General features: G+C 39.3%; 2 protein-coding genes across 8 annotated transcripts in view; one reads left to right on the top strand and one right to left on the bottom strand.

Annotated features, from left to right (window-relative positions):
• Positions 1-7,077, bottom strand: part of LOC147224285 (uncharacterized) — a 35,740-nt gene extending 28,663 nt beyond the window's left edge. Inside the window, exons 1-2 of the mRNA XM_086164981.1 lie at positions 7,012-7,077; positions 6,007-6,066 (exon numbers count right to left, since the gene is read on the bottom strand). The gene's annotated coding sequence lies outside the window, so the exon portion shown is untranslated. The remainder of the gene's footprint in view (positions 1-6,006; positions 6,067-7,011) is intronic.
• The window catches only part of mecom (MDS1 and EVI1 complex locus), a 143,781-nt gene continuing 124,701 nt past the window's right edge, over positions 6,684-25,763 (top strand). For all 7 annotated transcript variants that reach the window (XM_086164101.1, XM_086164100.1, XM_086164097.1 and 4 more), the window contains exon 1: positions 6,684-6,957. In XM_086164101.1, the coding sequence (XP_086020227.1) occupies positions 6,921-6,957 (37 nt within the window). In that variant the 5' untranslated portion in view covers positions 6,684-6,920. The remainder of the gene's footprint in view (positions 6,958-25,763) is intronic.

The following is a 25,763-nucleotide window of genomic DNA, read 5'->3' as shown; positions in this document are numbered from 1 at the left end:
TGACAGATGATATGGGAATTTAGTAAGGTGGTCTCTACTCTTTCACTTTTCTTTGATTTTAATTGTATTTTTATAGAGCTGAAAATCATTAATCTCTTGTGCCCCTGAGTCCCTGTATAAGGACATTTTGAATTCTCTCCAACTTCTCTGTCGTTATAATTCAAGGCTGATTCATGACTTTCCTTTGCAGGGTGGCAGGGCACAGCCTTAGAGATAGGATTGGGAAACACGGAAAGCCAGGGGTGGCTTGGATAGAACCATTCCCCCTGTGTTGAAAGGTGGCAGGTGACATTGTTTGCGCATTTGTTAAGGATGGATGCCTCCCATTTAAGTTGTTCTGGCCACAAACTGGGAAGAGGTCAGGTGGCTGAACCAGCACATGCTGGAGGGAGTATATAGCCTGTCTGGCCTGGGAGCACCTTGGGATCCACTCTGCCTAAAGCACATGTGTCTTTGCATCAGATAAGCAGTGGGACAGTGATGATAATGATAAATCGCAAAGGTAGGTTAAAAGGTTGGTACACAGACCCGTTATGTACAATACCCTTTCCACAAAAATGCATCCTTGGGTCTAAAATGTCAATTATTTGGGTTTCATTGTTTTCAGTTACTGTAAAATTGAGGAACTCTAATAAATAATTGTTCCCATTTCAGCTGGATAGAAAGCAGAGTAAAAAAATACTGTATACTGTATGTGTGCATGCACATGTACACCGCTCAAAAAATGAAGGGAACACAAAAATAACACATCCTAGAGCTGGGTGAATGAAATATTCTTATCAGATACTTTATTCTTTACATAGTTTAATGTGCTGACAACAAAATCACACAAAAATTATGAATGGAAATCAAATTTATTAATCCAGACCTCCAGTCTGGATTGAAGGTCAAAATTAATCAGTGTTGCTTCCTAAGTGGACAGTTTGATTTCACAGAAGTGTGATTGACTTGGAGTTACATTGTGTTGTTTCAGTATTCCCTTTATTTTTTGAGCAGGATCTATATCTATATCTATATCTATATCTATATCTATATCTATATCTATATCTATATCTATATCTATATCTATAGATAGACAGACGGACAGACGGACAGACGGACAGACGGACAGACGGACAGACAGACAGACAGACAGATAGACAGATAGACAGATAGACAGATAGATAGATAGATAGATAGATAGATAGATAGATAGATAGATAGATAGATAGATAGATAGATAGATAGATAGATAGAAAGCAGTCAGCTGCATTAAGCATCCTAGGTTATTGATTGGTTTCTATCTTGTCTGTTTTTTTTATTGAATTGACCAGCAGCCGGGAACTGGACAAAGATCCTATGGCTTGCTGTTATGGGAAATGGAGATAATTAAACTTGATTGACTGTGTCATTGATTACATGTCATGCATCCATGTTGTCAGACCTCATGCAGGAGTAGCATCCCACTTAACTGTTAAAGATGAGATGTACTTTAAAGCTGTGTGTCTGTGTGCCCGTATGTATGTGTGTGTGCATGTGTGTGTGCCAAATATCACTCAGAGATAAATATGTCCATAGCCAATAACAATTCCATCAATACCTCTCTCATAAATGGTCTTAGGAGCGCATCATTATCTGTCTCTGTGATGGATACTGAGCTCAGAAGGTTGTTAAATGCACTTTACTTCAATCCAAGGAAGCCCGGGTCATTAATCCGCTGCATCGTACAATCTCCTGTACAGTGCGTTACATAGATAGATCTTGCTGATGAACCAGAAGCACATGGGTTTTATGTTTCAACTGTGATTATATATTGGATATGCATATATCGTTCAGTATCAACAGGGAAACATTTTCATCAGCTTTTTCATTCTAGATAGGAACGCTGTGACTGAGTTTTACGTCTGTGTTGAGGCATTGCAGTGTTTCAAAGTTATTGCTGCCACAAGTCCACTAGAGGGAAGTAAAGTATAAAGAATCTGTCATGACACGCTCGCACTCTAACTGGCTCAATTTTATGTATGAACTAAAAAATATCAAAAATATCACATGAAAAGTGAAAAAGTCATGCTTAGAAGGGCAATTAAGTAAAAAATAAACCAAAATACACAACAGTTAAGGAACAGCTTTATCAAAGCCTCAAAACTTCTGTATGTAGTATTTTTATTTCATTAGAAAAGGATTATTCAATTTAACAATTAAACATGTGTTTAATACATGTTGGCTATCAAACGTGGTCATTCATAAAGTGTTCTTCATTAATATGTTTTTATAAGGTATGCTTAACGTCTGCGATTTTTTTGGTTAAATAGAAGATGGATATGAAATTTCCGATTTAATTATTTCAGAAATTAGAAACGTAGTTTACTGAAATGTGGATCATTAGGTAATTTATAAAGTGTAGAAATATGTTTGCATAACAAGTATTGGGTAAAAGTTATTATTCTCACAGTCATTAAGACATGTGATAGTGGTTTGAGACAGGGTTGATAAATGTTTTGAAATGGTCTTTATGTTGTAATGAGTGTTCCAAGTGGTCAAAACCTATGTGCTGCTGTGTTTGTTTTTCTCAATCTTAACATAGTTGTTTTCATAGCTCCCAGAATATCAAAATTAGCCCACAATAAAACAATATCAGATGACAGTGAACTGATATAAAAGTCCACAATCCTTTTCTTCAGTTAAAATTCTCCCTGGTCTTACCTGAGTAAATAGCAATTAATTCTGATGCATTTTTTTAAATGCCTTATTTAAATGAGGAATAAATCTGGAAAAGTGATTATTCAATTATTTTACTGCAATCCAACACCCGAACTGTGTGAAGTAATCAAATGCAACCAGTGAGGCACAATAAAATATGAATCTGCAAGCTGTTGTTCCTGTGATGAAAATAATATTGAGTTACATTAAGGAAAGTGAAAAGTATTTTAAATCTAATTTAGCCATTTTCCATTATCTTTATTGTATTTTTTTCTTTTTCTTTTTTTCATCTCACTGAGAGAAATGAATATTTTGACATTGATTATTTTATTAGCATTTCTCCCAAGGTATTTGTTATTTTCATATTCTTAGAACAATCTTGCCTCTAGTTTATCTTCTGTCGACATCACCATAGCTTAGTGAGAAACAAATTTAAATTCAAAGAATGCAAATGCAGTAAAGGAGTCAGCATTCTTGACAGGGCCAGCATATTATGTGTTTTTTTTATTAAATTGACTATAAAAAATGTCTACAGACACTAAGAAATAACGTATCTAGAGTAGCAAGTTTGACAGAATTTCTTGTATTTTCATTTCATTTCTTCATTTCTTGTATTTTTTGTATACATACACACAGTATTCTTGAAATTGTGGTTTTAGCCAGAAATATCAACTTCCTCACATGATCCAAATATATTTCATTTGCTGGTTGTAACAATGCTCCCAGTCTTTTGAGACAGCAGCGGTTATTTACTGTATGAAGGAGCCAACATAGCTTCAGTTCCACATTGGAACAATAATAAAACAAATAAACGCATTACATGTACCACAATAACTGAATTTTTGAGTATGAATAAGGATAAGATATGTTCTCACGCTGCTTGAAATTTTTAAAAACTTGTGTATGTATAAATGTTCACAGGTATCCCTTCATTATTAGTTATATGCACATTTTCAAAAGCTATTATTGATAAACGTAACAGTGTATTTTCATTCTGAATCTATGTCAAAGTGTTTCTTTTCATGTCGACATATTTTATATATCTAATGATAATAATAATATTAATATTAAAAATAGTAATATCTAGAATTTAATTAAACAAATACATTTAATCATGGGGAGATCCTATTCAAAAGGAGTTTGCAACCTCATCTTCACACTGAAGTAATGATATAGGGTGGAAAACAATTGCAGTCAAATAGGTGTAATAAATGGTGTAGTAAATTGACCAAATTCTTTGCAAAAATAAAACAAAGACTTACCAAGTTGTTAATGCAGTTTTCAAAACACTTGAATAATTCTAAAGAATGGATATAGAGCCACATCTAAATGGAAAGGGTGTGGGCCTATATGGTTCTTAAACTGGGGCTTGTTACTTATAGAAAAAAAAAATCTAGGATATAATACAGCATGTAGCTGTTACTTATCTGTAGAATAAAGTCAAGGTCAAATTGAGTTGAGTTGATTTCCATCGTTATTCATTGAGTAATCGTTATTTTAAACGGTTATTTAAGATATGAACTTTTTTATAAAGATCATATATTCATGAACAATAGTAGGCCACAAGCTCAACGACGATCAATTGACCAATTCCATCGCTCAGAATTCAGAAATCTCGCAGCGCGAGATGCTCGTTTGTCAACTTCAACCTCGTCTGCAAGCTTATTATATTTAATGTCACCCCCCCCCCCACACACACACACATGACGGAATAACCTTTTAGAGTTTTTTTTTCCACATAAACAAATAATGTTTACTCTGTCGTAATTCCATTTGGAAATCCTCTTTTCATTGTTAATTTCTACGGTGCAAAAAGGAGGTCGCACCGTCTGTTAGCCGATTATTCGAACCTGTAGTTTAAGTCGAAGGGATGGGCGGGCAGGGCACCACCCATTAGTTTTCAAGTGTAAACACAGTTCCTGATCTCAATTAATTATTGATAATTGCATCTCGCGGGACAGTTACACAACGTGAGCTGGGAGCGGAGCCGAGCTTGTTCCACATGATATGTACATATACATATATATATGTGTGTGTGTGTGTGTGTGTGTGTGTGTGTGTGTGTGTGTGTGTGTGTGTGTGCGCGCGCGCGTGTGCTCACGTGCGTGTGTTTGCTTGTGCGTGTGTGTTTGTGTGTGTGTAGCTTCGGGGGAGAAAAGAGACGAAAAGAAAGAAAGGCGGAGAGAGGAATGAGTTATTGCGGTAAATGAAAACTGTTTCCATTTAGGCTAATTGGCTGCGCGCATTTAAACCGTATGTGTGCAAAGGGGTGCGTGTCTGTCTGTCTGTCTCTCCCTCTCTCCCTCTCTCTCTCTCTCCCTCTCTCTCTCTCTCTTTCTCTCTCCGTGTGTGTGTGTGTGTGTGTGTGTGTGTGTGTACATGTGGTTATACATACTTGTGCGCGCTTGTGGGCGTCCGGCCATCCTCTTGGATACGGCGGTGCTTAATACGGCCATTTATGTCATTACGGTACAGGTAGTGTGGTAAAAATTCGCTGTAAAGTAGACTATCAGCGTTAACCATTTTAACTCGACGATTTAAGTCGTGAAAGTTGATTATAAAAACCCCGTCGGTTTCGTTTTGAATATCTTTCTGGATTGAAATAAAGAAAACCCATTGCGAATAAATAAGTTTCAGGACGTGATTTGCTTGCGCGGATCTGCTGAGGGATATCCGCGGCCTGCGCTGGCGTTTTTCGTGGTTTCAAAATTACGCAAGTTCCAATTATTTGCGCTTCATTAAAATTTCTCTCGCAATAGTCTTATTTTGAAAACGTCAATGACAGGTTTTGGCCGTGTCTGCTCACCCGTGGCATGGCATAATGTCATGACTCCCAATATGGGTTTCAACACATGGAATCGATAACGAAAGTTCGCAACCCAATTAAGAGTTCACACACGAGGTCAATGTGATCTCATGCACATCTAATTAATTGGCAATTATCTTAATTAGCCCGTCGTTGCAGGAGGCAAGCAGGAAACACCTCCATTGCGAAGCTTTTTTTCTGATAATGCGAATAGTCTATTTTGAATCGTCCTCCGTGCGTGCCAGTGTGGCGCACGACCGGCACCGCATTTTCCCCTATATTTGAGTCATTATTTGAATACGCCTCTATACAGTGTTTACGTGATAACAGCAGTCAGGCAGTGATGTTACTTTATTGACTTTGTATGCATTTATTACCTTTAAAGTGTGAGAAAAAAATCTGCTGTGTTTTTGTTATTTATGTAATTTTGCGGAGTCATTATTTGAGAGCCGTTGCTAATTTCCAAGTAATGAAATCCATATCCTACTGATAAAATATATTTAACGGGGATTAATTCTTACCTCTTAACATGATAATTGCCAGGAAAGGAAGGTAGAGTTGGGGGTTGAGTTGGGGGTGGCCTGTGGGAGGTCAAAACGGGAATACTGCTGTCAATCTAGCGAAACACCGGAAGATGCGATTGATCTGGGCATATTCATGTTAACAGGTGCAGCGGTCAAAACGAAATAAATATTTACAAACAATTTAATGAGAGCAAAATAAGGAAACGACAGTCGTGGAAGAAAGCGCAGAGTAATGTGACTTTAATTAACCGGAAAAGGTTTCGGGGAAAAAAGGGGGGTCCTTATGGTTAATGTTATCACTGCCCTGAAAAAGTGAACGGTCTTCATAAAGTAAAGTTTTCATGTTGCGCAGATGTTTTCTTAGAATTATGTATGTTTCAAAATGCGCGCTCTCCCCATTCAACCTGCAAATGGAGTCATATAACTTAATTCATTTTTTTATCAGAATCATTTCGCCAAGTTGCAAGTTTCTGTTTTTATTTATGTTTACAGAGCGGATTTATAATCCGGGGAACTTCTTCAATAAAAGTTCCCCCTCGTGTGATAATTGCAGAACAGAAAAAAAGAGAAAGGGGAAAGTTGGACATGTTTGCAGTGTCCCCCGCTCTCTCGCTCTCGGATCGTTTGAAAATCTGACCCGACAGAAGATGACCACAATTTAGCCGTCCCGACCGGATCAGGTTCCTACTACAGTGACAGACCGTCCTAAAAACTTTTCCTGGCACTTGCTAGCCGGCAGATTTTGAAGGGTCTGTGCGCATGTGCGAAGGTGTCCAGACTGACAATGCTGGAGAGATAGAGCGTTTTGGATTGAGAACCCAGAGAAAAAGGACAGAGTAAAAACAAAAAGGAGGAAAAAGGGGATCCAAGAAAAAAAGTCCTAACAAAACCTACGCCGAGAGACTGGCACCATGAGGTCCAAAGGCAGGGCACGGAAACTGGCCACGAGTAGGTGCAACATCCCTTTCTTTTTTCCCTTTTAAAATATATCATCTCATGTACCTATAGACTTTCGCTATTATCACCGCGTCTTCTATAACTTTCTGTGACGATGTCGTTTCCACTCCAATCCAGTTGTCCTCAAATAGTAGAAATAAAGAAGGCGCGGAAAAAAAACGTGATGCCGCTGGTACTTTTAATACATATATATTTCAATGCCTCCATCCAAAATGTTTAAAGAGAAAAAAAAAGTTAAGAGAGCGATGGAAGAACTTTCCGCAAGAAATCCCCCCTATGATTGGACTCTCTAGTTGCATGTAGTGGGCGCTGTAGTATAATGTAGTGTGATGGAGGTGGAAATCGCAAGCTCCGTGCGTCTGCAGTTGTACTTCCATCGCTGCGCACCGCTGCTGCTACTGCTGCCGCTGCCGCTGCCGCTGCTTCGGGATGCAAGTCAGTCGAATACCCGAGAAGCTACTTGGACAAAAGACAGGACGATGGAGGGGTGATAATCCAGGGGAAAGAGTGGAGACTTAGTCTTTTGAGGCGCGGTGAATGTTTTTAAGATATAGGTATGTTTGTGAGTTTGTTTCGTGCAACTTGTTATGGAAAGAGCTATTCGTGGTTGGTTAATTAAAAGTGTGTTCCAGAAGAAAAGAAACGGAAAAAGAGAAAAAAAAACCCAAACATACAGCCGAGTTTGTAGGGATCTTGATTTGAGGTTGGTTACAAGTTTAAACACTGACTTCATGCCATTCGATTACTGCAGCTTCTTACCATGTAGTGTGAAAAAAACTGTTAAAAAACATTTTTGGGCTTTCCTCAACATTAGCTTTGATTAATTTGAGCAGGCCTATATGTTACTGAAAAGCTTTTGTCATTAAATCGATTTAATTACCTGGACGCAATCAGCCATAGCCGTTTATGCAAGGAGATGATTGATAAGGCTGTTCATTCATTGATTTGCTTCAATAAATTATCACATTTTATGTCAAGCTGTTCCCCTCACACTGTAGTCCGCGTGTTATCTTATTAGTTTGTTTCCTTTCATTGGAGCTTTCCCTGATTGTTCAGGAATTTTAATGCAGACAAAATGACACGTGCACGCGAAGACGTGCGCTCATGCACACGCTCTCTCTCACACACACATATACACACGTGTGTTTAATTATTTTTGTTTTAGCTCAGTGGAACACTTTGTGATACTGAGGCTCTGCTTCGCTATGTTGTGTGTTCAGAGCTTAAATGGCGTGCTAATAATATAATTTCCTTTATCCATGATTATAATTAAAATTACAGCCCCAAAATTAAATGTGGTGTTTCACTTAAACATAATTTATTTGTAAAGTGACTTGATTACTCAGTGCCAATGAGCAGCAGGGTGTGAAAAATCATTACAAAAGCAACTTACTGATTTGAACAAAAAGCCAATTAAGTAACAGTGATCCGATGCTTCGGACATTTTTGATCACATATGTGATGTTCAGTAAGAAAAAGACTACACACACAAGTGCATGCACGCACAAAAGGACATATACACACATGTGTGTGCGCACGCATACACATATACACACAAACACACACACACACACACACACACACACACACACACACACACACACACACAAATAGTCCCTCCAGGTCTTGAGTGTGAAACCCAAAACATGTTTTAGCCTTTTTTTTATGACACAAAAGGGAACCAGTAAAAACAGAGCCACATCTCGAGTGCACTGCAAACAGAGTCACTCCAACAAAATTGAAGGAATGAAGTTTGAGTTGTATTTAAAGATTATTATTATTCTGGAGATTTACATTCTCTTAAGTCCAAATGGGAGAATGGTCTGCGTCCTCAGAGGCGCGGGCCTGCGCTGGCCTTCAGCCAGTTCTGCACAGAGTCAACAGTGAATATTTAAATTCCCAGACCCCTCATAAGAGCCCTGCTGGTAAATGCGTTTAGTGTGTGCCTCTCGCCTGTCCGCAGAAGTTGTGTTAAAATGGGCATGTAAGGGGCCTCCTTACAGAAGAGTCGCATGATTTCCAAAAACGGGGGCCTATACAATAAAGGAGTTGATGGAGGAGGTGGTAAACGTTAAGGTGATTGATGGAGGTTAACGAAATAGTTTGCACGTCCGAATGCAATGTGGTGCACCACAAAAATAACTTTTTTTGCTAACTAATTAAGTGTAGCCAAGATTTGCAGGCCAATCACCATGGTGAATTGTGAACTATAGACAAATATGGCTCAGGGAATTTGATGGTCCAAACCATCCATTTATAAATGGGGGGGGGGGGGGGGGGGTTCACATTGCATATGTGTTTCCAATTAAAATCCTCAGTGTATAGGTATATCCTAGTGTATTGTAATAAATAATCAGAATGATGACCAATATCAAATAAAATACATAACATGAAGCTTACAGTGATAAAGCATGACAAGTCTGAATTAAATCATGAAGACGAATGAAAAGACGGTTGAACATGAGCCATGTGATTTGTGTCACAAAACCCACAAGTTGGACACGAAAGGTAGTATTTTGTTACGTGCATTTTTGGTTGATTACACTTTCTGAATTGTGAGTTTTTAATTTATTTATTCATTTTTTTAACTTAAAGCATCTCACATATAGATGCCTTTGATTTGCAAGTGTGCCGTTTTGCAAGCAAGGAGGAGAGGCAGGGTTGCCGTCACATCGGGTAATGGGCAGTACAACTTGCATTTGTCTGGCAGAGCTCATTAAAATGGTTAATAGATCGACCCATTTGAAAGGTGAGAGAGAGCAGGCCGGCGCGAGGAACGTGTAATAGAGAGCGCATTTAAACAGCCCTCGTCCTGCTCTTGGCTTGCTCCGGTACAATTGTCCTATTATCTCCTCCTCTAGTAATGGACTGGGTCAACAATCACTGAAGCTTGTGGCAGAGGTTAGTTTGAAGGCTGAAATGAACTTGTTTTCCTATTCAAATAAACAGCCATTCAATGGGGCAGTCAAACTAATTAGTTTTCTTATATTAGGCCCAAAATAAAAACTCTAATATGAGGAATATAGATAAGAGGTTAAAAAAATTTTAAAGGTGGTTTATTCTGGAAGCATTTTGGAGGTTAGTCTACATCCCTGGCATGCACATTTTAGTCATATTTTTTTGCTTTGCTTTGACTTAATTCCATATACTTTATTTGCTGATGGCATTTTCAAGTGTATGTTTACTTTAGATAAATGTTTCGTTAGTAACGCACACTTAAAACTGAAGAGACGCTTGCACTTGTAGACAGAACGTAATAGATGTCATGTGAAATAGTTCTTGTCAGTGATCAGTCCAGAGGGACAGCCACAATAAGCACGCACATTCACAACAATATGCTGTAACATTTTTCTTCTTAATATAGACTGTAACGGGAAAACAGCAAAATGCTTGTTTGGCCAGGTGTAAAGCATATCACACCACACACACACACTCACACACACACACACACACACACACACACACAATCTTGTACGCATGAGTGGTGTGTCTGCGTATGTCAGGGGTGATGTGGGGGCAGGTTCAATACTATGACCTAGGTCTGCTCGACTATCAACGCCCCCATCTGTTTGACATGTCATGCACTTTCCTCTTTGCTTACGATGAGAGAAGTGTCTCATTCCCTCCCTCTTAGAAAATGGTTCTTTTGGAAGGTCTCTGATGTTAATGAGTCATCCAGGACTCCGTCTCAGGGCTGTAAAAAGAGAACTGATGAGGTTAGTGGTTTGTTTATGCAATGTTGTCACCTCCTTGAAGGATCGCTTCTGTCCCAAGAAATTGGGAGCTTCTACACCTTGTCATGTAGCACCCCCTCGCCCCCATTCCGGAGGACAGGAGTCTATATCCAGGGGCCTCTAAATGCTTTCTTCTGCCTCTCTTACGAATGCCTTCACCCAAGTCTGTCATATTTGACCGCATAGAAGTGGAAAGATGATTATTTGATTTTAAATGCTGCTTTGGTGGCAGGTGAAAAAGTAGATTCTAGTAGTTCTATGATTAAAAACAATCTTAGTAGAACGGCATGTGTTCATGTTTTCGTGTGTGTGTGTGTGTATAAATGTGTGTGCTGGGTGGTATAACAACCCAGACAGGGCAGTGTGGGAACACTAAGTAATAGAGGGAGGGCTGGAAGGGGAGTGTGCAGCGACATGTCAAGCCTGGGAACTGCTGTGTTTACCACTGGGATGCCATACCAGTTCAGAACAATGAGCTAGCATTACCCCTTCTAAATAAAAAAGGCATTTCTGCTCTTGTCTCTGCGAAAGCTTATAGACTAGAGATAGGGAGTCCATACAAATGTGTCCTGTCTGTGAGCAGTCTGGTCATGCCAAGGTGGTGCCAAGACTGAAGTCATTTTTAAGAGAACAGACCCAAGTTAAACATATTCTTATATCTACTATTTGAATATGTGTGTGTGTGTGTGTGTGTGTGTGTGTGCGTGCATGTGCATGTGCCTGTTTATGTATTCATGCATACTCACTTTCTCTCACTCTCTTTCTCTTCATTGTATGTCTCGCTCTCCAAGGGATGTAAGCATATATGAATTTTGTAAGGATTGACTGCTACGATGTAGAGTAAACATTGCAGTTTTCAAATTCTTGACATGCCACGGTTTTCTCATTATAGATTTTTGTGTGATAAATGGCATTTTGCTGATTTGAAAAGTTCCACCAGACATCATTTAAAGTGTCATTATTATATCTACGGAGTTATATTGTCAGCAGATTGCTGATGATGTGGTTCACCTGGTCTATTATGGCAGTGCTGTAAAGTCATACTCCATGGTGGTTGAAATATAAAATAAAAAGAAGAAATATGAAGAAAAAGACCTAAATCATTTTATACATAAATCAATTAGCTGGAGCAGGTGTAAAGAACTCAGCCTTAAAGACTGAACTTGTGTTACATCTGCTCACTTAGCTCAGTAAATTTTTGAGAGCGTTTATGAAGAGGACGGCTAAACAAGGATACCACTAAACTAAACAAGGATACCAAGGAGCTTGATACCACTTAATGCCGGTATTATGTTGTCATATATTAACCTGACAGCTTGCTAATAGTTTCCAGGCTGTGGTCTGATAATAATCTCTGCATTTTTTTATATAAAGGACATCACCTTGCCTTTGGTGGCCTTTTTCATTTTAAGGCTGTAAGTAATAATTGTTTCAATAATCTTCATTTCTCTTAAGATTTAATTTAGAGTACTGAAATGTAAAAAAATACCACTATTGAAAGGTTAAGAAGTAATCATTGAGCTCCTTTCACTCTTTTTTTTCCAATGATGCATTTTCCTTATATAGTCAGCTTATGTAGGAAGATAAAAATGTAGCCATTGCCTCACATTTTTTTTCCTTTTTTTTCTGTGCCTTTTTTTTTAGTATTACATTTCGGTATTCATGATAGTGTTTTTCTGTGTATATTTCTTGGTCTTTTAATCACTGTCATGGATATTTGAAAAAGAGAATGATCCTTTCCCCTGTTAGTCGCTACAGAGGGAACATGTAGCTATAAACAGGAATTATCCAACAATTGTTTTGTAAAGATGGTGATAACACTGTATTACAGGACTGCTAGGGGATCTCCCTGGGTATATCCCCTGTCCTCTGGGATAGAGTTAGTGAAAGAGGATGGGATGGGCGAGTCATATCTGATTAACAGGAACAAAACAGGGCATCAAGTCATGCCCCTTTGCATCTGAAGAGGGAGTACAGGACAGGACAGAGCAGAGTGGTGATGTGTGTGTGTGTGTGTGTGTGTGTGTGTGTGTGTGTGTGTGTGTGTGTGTGTGTGATTCCTGTACACCTTTCATCTCTGCAACAACAATCCTATTCTCCACCCCAAAGCTCATTAAGTGCTGACCTCTCAACCCCTTCTGGATGGAGGGATGAGGAGACATGATTAAAGCTGGGGGCCATCCTGATGAAGTTTGTGGTTCAGCACATTTACCTGATTTGATCTGATAGCAGCTGTCTTGCTTGTGTTAAAGTTCTGAAGCAGCGATGTCTACACTGAGAAGTGCACATACAAAATCCTTTGATTATATGATGTCATATAGAAAAAAATATGTTTCACGAAAGAAAATATTGACAGAGCGAGGCACCTTTGCTGTGGATGAGTTGTGAAAAATCGGAGTCACCTTGAATTTCACGGTACCCAGTCTTTGGGAGACAACAATACTCTCCTCACTGTTCAACTTCCTACCCCTTCCTACCCAAAAAGGAAACAACACATCCTTGTCCTCCGAGATCCATCTTGATGACTTCCCATCTGCACATGTTTGTGTCTGCTCAAACCAAACACCTTCAGTGTGTGTTTGCCATTGGTCTGCCTGGGGTGCTACAGAGGAAAGAATGTGGCTGTGGAAAGGAATGCGGGGCTGATTAGGATTGCTTACCTGTAAGTGAACTGGACATGCCGATGTGTGATGAGTCTGAGGAAACAAGGGAACAATAGGACAGTAGAGATTCTTTTCCACACCACATTCCAGTAAAGCTGCAGCCAGGGCCCCCCTGCTCGGAGCTTTGATGAACCATTCTCACAGCTTCCTGGGATTGTCACCCCTGCGCAAACACAAAAACATAAACTGACTTGTGAGCGAGGCCGGGGAAGAAAGAGCACAGCCCTCCTCAGGATGTCCTGTTTTGATTAGTGTTAGCATCCTAAAAGCACCATAGAAATATTATTCTAACATGGAGAAGAGCTTCATGGTGACACATCCACTCCTTTCGACTCAGTGACCTGAGTACAGATACACTACAATGAGTGTGAAATCAAAGCGGTGCTCCTCATCCAAGGATCTTACAAAGGAAATTCCGAGGAAAGCGGGGTGATAAAAAGGATAGCAAGAGGTTTCTGGGCCTGTCAACAGGTGAAAATTTGTGCTTTCAAAGCACTGTGTGACATAAAAATGTTTTTAATCTGAACCCTCCAACCGATAGATCAAAATTCTCTTCAATAACTGAATTCCAGCACCAATTCTTACACACAGTGTCCTCTCTAAGTCACAGTCATCTTTTTTGTCTCCAGTGGAATCAGAAATCGGTGAAGTATTGCAGCATGGTTTTGTTGCTTTGCTGGCACTTGAGGGCTTTAGTTTGACAAGAGGGCACCACTTTGTTCACCTCTGTGTTCAGAACAGACCCCGCAGGGCATTGGGCTTGGATGTCTCTGTCAGGACTGTGGCAGGACTGAGGCAATGGGGGCCCCTGCTCCTGACTGGGTCAGTGGACAAGCTAATCGATTTTATCTGTTTCGCACACCATGCCAATCCCCCTCTGACTTGATATTCACATGTTCACTGTTCAAAGGATTATTCTCACTCCATCTCCTCTATTGCCCTTTTTTATTTTTTCCGTTTGTTTTCCTTTATCTCGCACCACTTCTCTGGTGTGTTCCTGTTTAACTTTTGTCTCCTTGGTTTTGTCTAAATATCTTATACATATAACCCCCACCACATCATGTCCATCTCAGGGTTGGCAGTCTCCTTGAGGGAGGCTGATGGGCAGGCAAAGAAGCCATCGTTTTCTTGATCATTCCTCTGGATGAAGCATTGGAACAAGTGAATGAAAGCTTTGGGAAAGGTCTGGAAACTTCAAATTCATCAGTGTAAGGAGATACCACGTCGACAGTTAGCAGATGGCAAGCCAAGTACAACACGGACAGCCGCGTGGGCTTACAGCACTCAGCTCATAGACAGACAGAGAGAGACCAGACCAAACACCAAACTCATCTCTGTTCTTGGAAATAACATATGTAAGCATTTTAGATCTTGTGATTCTCTTGCACAAAGTACAAACAGCAGAGTAAGTGAAGGATTACACAAGCAATCATAACTAATAAAGAAATTAAACAAGCAAGAGGGCATGATGGAGCAGAACCAAAGGCAATATTCATTCAGATAATGGGTACATTTTGGTTTCATTAATTAAAGCTAGTTGGTAAAAGTTTGTGACTTCTATAGAAAAGGGCTGTACTGTTTCATAGCTTCATTGACTGGCTGAGTATGCCATTTTGGCTCAGTGTGAAATATTGATTCTATAATCAGTTTCAACCAAAACCAGCATGGTTATTTACCTGTAGATGCTTTGCAGAGATTGGACAAAAATCCTCTGGGCAGCATATGGTGGGACATTGCAGGTGTGTGTCTTTCTGCACAGCCATCAATTGCTGCCATCTGACAGTTCAATCTATGAGGGGGCGGAAAGGAGCAGCCAGATGGTTAGCGGGGCCGGTCATAACTGTGCATGGAGGCAGCCAGTTGCATCAGTGATCAATAGCAAAAACTGTAGAAGAACAAAAAAGTATGAGGGAGAAGCAGAGGGACATAGAAAGACAGAGGGTGAGCGAGAAGAGAGGGGGGGGAGAAAAAAGGTGAGGTGTGGTGGACTAAATGCAGCTGAAGGTCAGTTCTTGGTTGTGGAGTAGATGACAAACAGGCTGTCAGATGCCAAGAAATTGAGATATTCATGCGAAACTGCACAACCAAAAATATAGTCCCTTGCATGTGCAACACACAGACATAACTGTAAACAGACACAATCATTGCCATAAAGGCTTGATTGAGAATACAGCAGGGGAATTTAGAGTGAGACATTTTTATGAATTCTATAATACAAGGTGTTTGCAGCCTACACCACTCATTCAGCGGTCAGTTTGGGCTATGTTGTAGTAAAAGACTGGCATACTATGATAAAAGAAAAATGTCAACGATAAGGTTGCCAGTCCTGCATGGCCCTACCTCTGCTGCCTACCATGTTACTAGGGGAACAGCTGGCAAGCTCTATCTAGTTATATTTACTCAGTGTCAAAAAGTCAAACATAGTCTCCCTCAAACAGAAAGAATTACATAAGCTCTACAGCATTAATCATATTTTATAACCCTGTGAATGTCATTTTCACCTTCTCACCCATGTTTTTCCTCAGAATTTTTTGTTTCAAATGTTGATGAGGTAATGATTTGACATTGTGGGTGACAGTATTTGGCCAGGGTACTTATAGAACAACAGAGAGATTTCTTCATCTTCCCAAAGGCCTTGTATGGCTGAACTGATCGTTTATCCTGCACTATCTCTCCCAGACATAGATTTACACAAACACACACACACGCACACGCACACGCACACGCACACACACACACACACACACACACACACACACACACACACACACACACACACACACACACACACACATGCATGCACATACACTATCTTGCTGTGGACACCACTGAGTGATGATGAGTCATTATAGAGAGGGTGCCCTTTGACATCCTGCAATCTTTAAGGATCACTCTGGCAGAATCATATTCCCAAGTGCCAAGTTTCTGTCTATATGCCTGCCTGTCTGTCAGGCATTCAGGCTGTAGGTCTCTCTTTTTCTTACTCTCTCTCAATCTTTCTCCCCTGAGTTTCACACACCAGTTCATCCTAGACATCTCTGCCTCTGTTTATTTTAACAACAAGAAACAAGAAAAATACCACCTTTTTCTTTTCTGAATGTTGAATTTTTTTCAGTTTTAAAATGAGAATCCCATATTGACATAGGATATGGGATGTATATATTCCATAAGCTATGTAAGTGTAAATTTGTTCAGGAGATGAACAAGGTGATATGATTCTTTCATTAGTTGTGTAAAAGATCACTTGTGTCTTGTATTTTTGTCTGAACATGTAATTTTGTAATGGGGTTGACATACAAAATCACCCAAGATAAATTCAGGGTTGAATAGAGTAACACATCAATTTAATGCTGGTTATCTGAGTTGCCATTAATTCTGTTTTTCCTTCCTAAATGGTAAGTAAATAGTGTTAATAGATCAGACCGATTTTAATCCAAAAATGAAATTGTACATTTTTTTTAGATATTGTAGAAGTAACTAAAGTTGCAAAAGTACAACATTGTTTTGCTTTTTGTTACACTTTTCTCAGACATGTGTATTCTCTTGCAATTTCAACCTCTTCAGCCATTCATTCCATTAGTGGATCCAGAATAAATCTAAATGTAAAACATTTAATATCAAAGATTTAATGACAGTGAATTTATTTGTTTAACTGTCTAACAGAGATTGTCATGTAAGTCCTTAAAAGGGTACTTCCCATTTTGCAACACGTTAGCTGCACAGTAACATATGTTTACATGGTTTCAAATATGCACACAAATCAAAAAGCACATTTTAAAAGACTATTAAATTTGTATGAGAGTTAGCATCCTTGCTTTCTTTTTGCTGGGATCTGCTGCAGCGATTCTGTACTGCCTTCAATTTTTTTTTTGCTACCACAAGGGGGCACACTAAATTATCTCAATACGAAAGCAACAAATCAAAATTTAATGACATATAATGCAGAGAAAAGAAAGTGTCCTGTTTTTGTATAGTGACTCAACGCTGAAAAAGTTTTAGTTTTCAAACCAAATAAATAATTATAATACAATGATGATATTATATAAATACTATAAAATGTAATCGTGAAACAAACACCAAATAGGTTCTCAGTAAGTTTCACTTTATTGAAGTTGGGAACAGTTTCTCCCTTACAGCTGCATATTCCCTTCATATTTCTGATGATCTAACTGGTCTTGAGTGTGCTGACTAACAGCGAGATGCCTGCACATCAATCTCGGAAATACGCGTTATGCTCCCTAAAACTTTGGTCAGGAGCAATTTGCATTACTTATTGGTTGTAATAAGTAGAAAGACTCTGTTTTTTACCCTCTTATGCATGACCATGAAATTTTGCATGTATGCCACATAGTCACGCAGTACATTAAAGCAGGGTTAGGAAGTTACTTTGTATTCATCTCTTATCCAGTGCTACTTTGCTAATTCAATCCCACTTCTATAGCAGGTGTATTGTGTGAATCAGGCTGCTAACATGTTTGTTGTACCCTGGTCTATTTGATCCTTCCCCTGACAAATGTAATTTGTTCAGCGTGATTTGATCAGTTTTTTTATTTTTGTGCTGGTGAGAGCATGTAAACCATCCATACAAAAGGAGTTTAAATGTTTTGCGACTGTGAAAGAGGAAACTCTATTACAGGTGTCCTGAACTGTGGGGGCCTGCCGTCTCTGATGAAATGCTCTTTGGACGTTAATGCAATTCTGCTTGTGCTTTGCCTGGAAACTGGCAGCCTCTGGGGTTTTAAAACTTGGCTTAAATGCGAAAAACAAAGTCTAGATTCAAATTAAGCAATTTGAATGGTGGAAACTTTGAAAGGAACTTCCTTATGTAATGTAATCTTGTTTGGACACCAGAGAATCCTCTTGTATAATTTCGTGATGTTTCATGGAATACATATTATTGTATGTTTGTACAAAGGATGCTTCTCGTAAAGTAGCACTCTGCAGCACAAGTGCTGTATACTGTGTCACACCTTCGTCAGAAAACATACCGAACAAACACAGACAGCAGTTTTAAGTACTGCCAACATAACAGGTGAAACTGACATGATTAATCGCAAAGATATACCATTCTTTGGAAGAAGTTAGGTATGACGAGCCAAGAGCACTATGTGATTTGTGACGGGATCACAAACAAATTAACAACAAATTGCAGTTATAACATATGGTCTCAAGATTCACTTCTGACAAGTTACCTCTATAAGCTGTCATCACACAACCAAATCGAGAATTGTTAGTTATTACTGAAGCCAAGAAAGTGAAGATGGTTACTGAAGAAAATTATTTTCCAAACTGAAAACTTTCACTTCAGCTTTGAATACTTTGACTGCCAGGACACCATCATAATTTACTTCCACCCTTATAAGTCCAGCAATGGCTGTCTGACATGTCTTTTTCATTTTTATGTATTGAAGATTGTAATAGAAAAATATGAATACTGTCATTCTATTCAATGGCCAGAGAAACCAAGAAAAACTTTTCCATCAGACTATCTTTCATACTGATCTAATTTGAATGAAAGAGATCTCCTCTGTGAACCCTGTGGCTCCTGCTGGATCAAGATCAAGTGCTCATAATGCTGACTTCAGGCAAGATGGGTCTTGAAAGAGGTGACACAAAACATGGCACTGACCAACAGAAGTGAGACAGATGGACAAATAGACAGATAGACATTGATACAGACATCCTGTCTCAAGACCACAAATAGATATAACAATTAAGTCAGGTCTGTTCATTTTCATTCATCTGACCTTTGCACCCTCCCACCTACACACCTGAGGAGATAAATTACAACTTACATTGGTGGCCAAACCCAATGTAAGTTGTAATTTATCTCCTCAGGTGTGTAGGTGGGAGGGTGCAAAGGTCAGATGAATGAAAATGACCAGACCTGACTTAATTGTTATATCTATTTGTGGTTTGAGACAGGATGTCTGTATCAATGTCTATCTGTCTATTTGTCCATCTGTCTCACTTCTGTTGGTGCCATGTTTTGTGTCACTCTTTCAAGACCCTCTTGCTGAAGTCAGCCATTATGAGCACTGATCTGATCCAGCAGGAGCACAGGGTTCACAGAGGAGATCTCTTTCATTCAAATAGCATCAGTATGAAAGCATAGTCTGATGGAAAAGCTTTTTCTTGGTTTCTCTGGCCATCTGAATTGAATGCATATACATATTTTTCTTTACAATCCTTCACATACATTAAAACTGAAAAAGAAAGAATTCTTGTGACGATCTTGTGAGATCTTTTGATACAGCATTGTTTTCAAATATAATCCTTCAAGATAAGTTTGCTTGTAATTTCCTTGTCAGGTTGGCACATCTGACAATGTTAAGCCAGTAAATTGTTGAGAGAAGGCTTCCTGGGAGTGATTACATTTATCATGTATAATTAGCAAGTTCTGCTTTGTCTAAACACGATGACCCTTGACCTTGAGTGTGACAGTTGAAAGTTGGTGGTTCCAGACACGCAAATCTAATGGCCAGTTCATGCTACTTTACCAGCTCTGGTTTCTAGTCTTGGGACCCCTATCAGGGAGACATTATTTACATGTTCTTTCAAAAAAGAACATTTTCATTTCAGAACTTTTGGTTTGGTACAATCAAAACCTAAAATACAGGTATATTGTTTGACTAGACATACTGATATTAAAGTTTTCCCAAACCCCCTTTTTACCGAGAAAGACTCATTATCTACTTGCATCTTAGATTCCTGGAAAATGTATACATTGCACCTTTGTCATATTACATGCATAAAAAGAAAAATATAAATACAGTCATTAGCAAAACTATTCGACTCTGATCAGCAGCAGATCAAATATAATAATGTTACAGTGAATTAATGTGTCAATAAAATGTATTGTAAGTTAACAGAAATAAATGTCATTGTAAAAAAATGCACCAAAACTGCATGGTAAAGTTCACCATCGACTACTATTGAACTGAGTAGAGCAGACTTGAACAGAAAATCATCAGAGTTGTGCTTTATTAAAATTCTCTAACCAGGTAATATGATGCTATTGTGACACATGTTGCCTGTAAATCTTTCTTCACCATCATAAAACTTGCAGAATTTATATAAACTCAAAGCCTTTGTAAAACGTTGTATTAACTTGTTTATCCCATGCGGGAACATTTTAGACTTTTTTCTGTATGACCTTATGCCTTACTGATTAATTTTACTCTTGAACTGAAACTCAGCCTTTCTTTCGCCTTTTTCTGCCCTTCATCTTCTTCTACTCCTATCCATTGCTTTGTCATTTGTTGTTCATTTTTTTATTCTGAAACCCTTTCTATTATAATTCCCACCTATTATTTCTGTCCTGAGCCCTCATTAGTCATGTCCCTGTCAGACTCCAGCTGCACACTCCCACTCTCCCACACACAGACACAGACACACAGACAGACACAGACACAGACACACACACACACACACACACACACACACACACACACACACACACACACACAGACACACACACACACACAGACACACACACACACAGACACACACACACACAGACACACACACATACAGACACACACACATTTAAGCATCACCCATACCCTTGCACATGCACAGGTATGGAAGTCATCAAGGCAAGGTCAAAGGTTCTCCTCATTACTCAGTAATAGTGAAAACTTTTGGTGTTTTACGCATTGCTATCAGAAAAAAAACAGGGTGAAAATGCAGCAGCATTTAGTGTTGGATGGCAGGGAAGAATTGAAAATACAAGACTTTGAAAACAAAATGATAGTTTTTACAGATGGATGAGATACCAAATAGAAATAAAATGATGAAAACACAATAGACAACAAAATAGAATACGTTGTTGTTTTCTGTAAGCACTAATCCAATCCTCCTTTTAGTCTGCATGCCAGCTGCAATGTAATGATTGGCATCAACACACTGGCAACTAGTCGTATACATGACTGGTGTTTCCTGACAATAAACATCTCTGATAGTCATTAATAGTCCATCAGAAGCATTTTTGTCTCATTCTGCCATACTCTCTCTCTCTCTCTCTCTCTCTCTCTCTCTCTCTCTCTCTCTCTCTCTCTCTCTCTCTCTCTCTCTCTCTCTCTCTCACACACTCTTTCTCTCTCAGTCTTTGCTTATCTCTTTGTACTTGCATTCGCTTCACTTCCTTTCTACCCAACACCCAAACGCACCATGATGTATTATATACACACACGGATACAAACACACACAGCCATAAACCCAAACACACAGACACACACACATAAAAACTTACTTTTCTTGTTTCATTCACTCTAACACTCTTGCTCCACATGTGCGTCTCTGAAACAGAAACAAACACTTACAGTTCTGAAACTGTATACTTTCATGAGACATAATACGCTGACGTGACAGAAAACCGACCTGGAGAATGTGTGCATGTTCAATTTCGGCCTGGGAGGTCAGAGATGTGTGTGTGTGTTTGCGTGATTGTGTGTGTATGTGTCTCTTGTAGAATTCAACTGGGACCAGTCAGGGAGACACTGGTGATGCAGACTGACGGGGGACATAAACACTCAGAAGTATAGTGAAGGGGCTCATTGTCTCAATCGCTGCCTTGTCAGTCACTGTGTGTAATGGAATGATCTGTTTCTGTATGTTTATCTAATTGCCCAATCAGTCTCTTTGTCTGTCTGTATTCTGATATGTCTAGCTCACTGACTGAGTGTCTTAATTTCTTTCACTAACTGTCTTTTATCTCTTTAAAATTAAAGGTAGCAAGCAGGTACACTTATCCTAAATGCCTTTTGGATGTGTTCTTGAATACTTTAGACAGTGTGTCTCCAACTGATTTTTCTCATTTCCTCCTTGCCAAGTCAAGAAATGTTATAGTCATGCAAAGCATGCACCAAAAAGGGCAAAGCGGATTTTGAAAAGGCACATAATTTGTTGAGTGATGCAGCACAAACAATACAGTTATTAGTTGTGGGATTTCTAAGCTCCAGTAAGGAGGAAAATGTATGTGGGGTTTATTAGGCTCAGGGTGTTGGGACAGTGATGAGGTGTGTGAGATCAATGGGAGCTAAGTTGCAGGAGAAAAGTGGCAGGAAAAGGTGAGGTGAATAGAATGTTAGATGAGTTTTGTTGATTTTTGTCTGTGTTTTGTGTGTTCAATGTGTTAATTTGTACGCAATGTAGCTTGCATGACCGGTAATGCCTAAGAGCTTGTCTTTGATATCAATTCAATTCACACCCAAACAATAACAAGAATTGAAATGCAGTGTTGGAGGAGTGTTAAATTGTTTAGATTATTTTCAAAGGACTTTTGTTTTTATCTTTATATTTTCTCAATTTTTACTCATTCAGTAAATCATGAAAAAATGCCACAATTTGTAAAAGAGTACATTAAAATGGGCAAGAACCCCTTTAACAAATTGGCCAAACTTGCCTACCAATACAGACGAAACCATAAAAACTCATGAAAATGATTGTAGTGACACGTCAACCTGTAAGACAGGATGAGTCTTAACCCTTCAACTACATCTCCCATATGCTAAGATCTTTTGAAAGCAATTTTCTCTCACATATCATGAGGCATTTTTCTGCATTACATTGCTGATGGTTTGTTCTTATTACAGCATTCAAAATCATCAACAAAACAATGAAGATCTATTCCCATTACAAGGTTCACATGTCAAGCAGCTTTATTGTCATTCCTAATTAAGGGGACCTGCAGAGAGCAATATAAAAATAGTATTGTAACAAGTATGTTACCAGATTAATATCCACAGTGGATAGGTAAGTAGTTATTGTCATGATCCTTTTTTCTTGAGTGTGTTTCTAGATGTTTACCTGACAAGATTTCTAGCACACATCTGTTAAAACAGTGGCATACAGGGGTCTGAATTGTAGTTTGTAATAATGTATTTAGTGTGAGAAGAAGCTGGGTGATTGACACCTCAGTTAAACATTGAAGGGGCTCTAGGGCCATGTCAGTTGATAGACACTGTGCATGTATGTTTCCCTTTATCTTTATGTCAGACTCTGGTTCACGGGAACAAACACACACACAAACGAACACATAAATGGACACATAATTGCTATTCATTGTTGATGAACAATACAATACAAACTCAAACTTAAACTCACTCTAAAATAACCCACCCAGCTCTTTGGTAAAATTAAAAATAAATATTTTTTGCTTGGATTATTTGTTTTGGTAATGAAAATTCAGAAGGAAGAAAAGAAATAGGGAATGAATGACTGATTATAGAAAAAGATAAAAAAGAAAGAAAAAGCACATCAAGATTTAGATTGCAAGCGATAAAAGGGATTTACAGATTTTTTGTCATGTGTGCAGTAACTTTGTCATCCAGGTAGTATAACAAGGTGTTAGTAAAACAGAAGAGAAATTAAATAAGTAAATTTCAATTCAGGTATTCAACTGAAGCATTACATATAAAATACTTTAGTTATATGTTTTACCTTATAACATGACAAAGGCCATCATCTTATCACAAGATCCTTACAGAGGCTAAAGCTTCGATGTATCCTGAATTAGTAACCATACATTTTGAACTTGTAAGATTTTTGCCCCCAAGTTGCCCGTGAATTTGTGTTTTTACAACTACATCATAGAAATAAACCCAATGGCCAAGGAGGGATAGCTGTCAATGGTCAGAGCAGATAAGAATGACAAAGCTCTACATTAAGCTATGACATTGCCAGGCCTCTCACCTGCCTGTCTGTCACACAGGGGCACTCAACCATCACAGAGTACTTGTGTGGACCCATGCATGCATGTGTTAGTGTGTGTGTGTGTGTGTGTGTGTGTGTGTGTGTGTGTGTGTATGTGTGTGTGTGTGTGTGTGTGTGCGTGTGTGTGTGTGCGTGTGTGTGTGTGCATGTGTGTGTGTGCGTGTGTGTGTGTCTGTCTATCTGTCTGTCTGTTTGATACATGCATTTTGCCTTGTACGAGCTATACGCCCAGCTCTTCTCGTACTACCTCAGTCTTGGACTGTCAAGAAAACATGAGGCCATGGGAGATAGTGGCTTGTTCTCCAAGCCAACCCTCGGCCTGCACTGTCTCTTTTTCTCTTCTATGTGCCAGTCACCTACTGCTGTGGGAAAAGCAGAGGATATGAGGCCCTAAAAACAGATCATTGTCCGCCTCCTAGATTAAAGCTAGAGAATGTGACCATTGTCCACTGAATGGCTAAACCTTCCTGCTGTCACTCAAACCCTGCTCTGAGCGCTACTTCATGTCTAAGAGGCTTATCTGCGCTGAAAGGCCCCTAGCTGCTCCGGGGAGAGAGGACGTAATGAAGCGTGTTTTTTTTTTCTCTGTAGGGAGAAACCTGCTGCAGGGTTTGGTGATGGGATTGAGGGTAAGGATTCAGGGGGTGGATGTAGCCAGTGAGACAGCTGCAGCGTCAATTCCCTCCCCTCACCCACCCCCAACTCCAACTGCTCCTTGTCTTTCTAACTGCCCTCTCGACTGAATTGTCATTTATCTAGTCTCACATGAGAAGGAGTGCAGTATACAAATGGCATACAGGGTCTGAACTCAGTGTGATTATGATGAGAGGCATGGGACATTATGTCGGGACGTGCCCAGGGACCTGCCTGTTGTCCGCGCTCAGCCATCTGTGAGGATGATCAGCAGGCCGCTGACGTGGTCCTGCTTTGTGCTCTGCTGTTTGAGAAGGGGAAAGTTTAAGTGCTTCTCCAGTTCAGGGCTGATCACCAACCAAGGTGCGAGGGTTAGCTAAGTGGCTTGGTTGAGTGTGTTTGCGCATGTGCATCCATGCTTGTGTGCATGTTTGTGTTTGAATGTTTAGATATATTTTGTGTCTGTGTGTGTTTGTCTGTGTTCATTATCTTTGCTGTGCAGAATATATTATAACCTCCTTACACTTCCTCCTGATAACCTCCTGATATAAGTGAGAGGGATTATTGTTTAACAATATTTTCTAATTGCACTTTCAAACGATTAGTAGCTGATTCCCCTCAATCTAATGATCGCTCTTTAACATCATCAGTGTAACTACACTGTTGCACTTGTTGTATTATAAAACGTCTGGCAATTCTTCTACCACTGGTATGAAAAGGTTTCCTCCAGGGCCCTTACATTAGTGCCTGGAAGATTTGAAGAGGTCCTCAGATTGTAGGCTGTGCTCTCCCGTTCTCTATGGCTCTGCTTTACTCGCTCTGTCGTGATGGGCACACCTGCATCCCCAGCAGCCTCCCATCCGTGTATAGGAATTTCAACATATTGAAACCAAAGTCCATGAATCAAACACATTTGACAATAAATGAAGTACTTTTCAAATGTGAATTTGATTCCACTCATGTGTCATTTAAAGACTACCTTAAAATAAACACACACACACCACACACACACACACACACACACACACACACACTCATACATGTCAATGTA

This window comes from Fistularia commersonii, chromosome 18 (assembly GCF_037954325.1).
Source record: "Fistularia commersonii isolate RoL2024-O1a breed Wild chromosome 18, RoL_Fcom_v1.0, whole genome shotgun sequence".
Lineage (NCBI taxonomy): Eukaryota > Metazoa > Chordata > Actinopteri > Syngnathiformes > Fistulariidae > Fistularia > Fistularia commersonii.
This window is presented reverse-complemented; position numbering and strand designations above follow the sequence as displayed.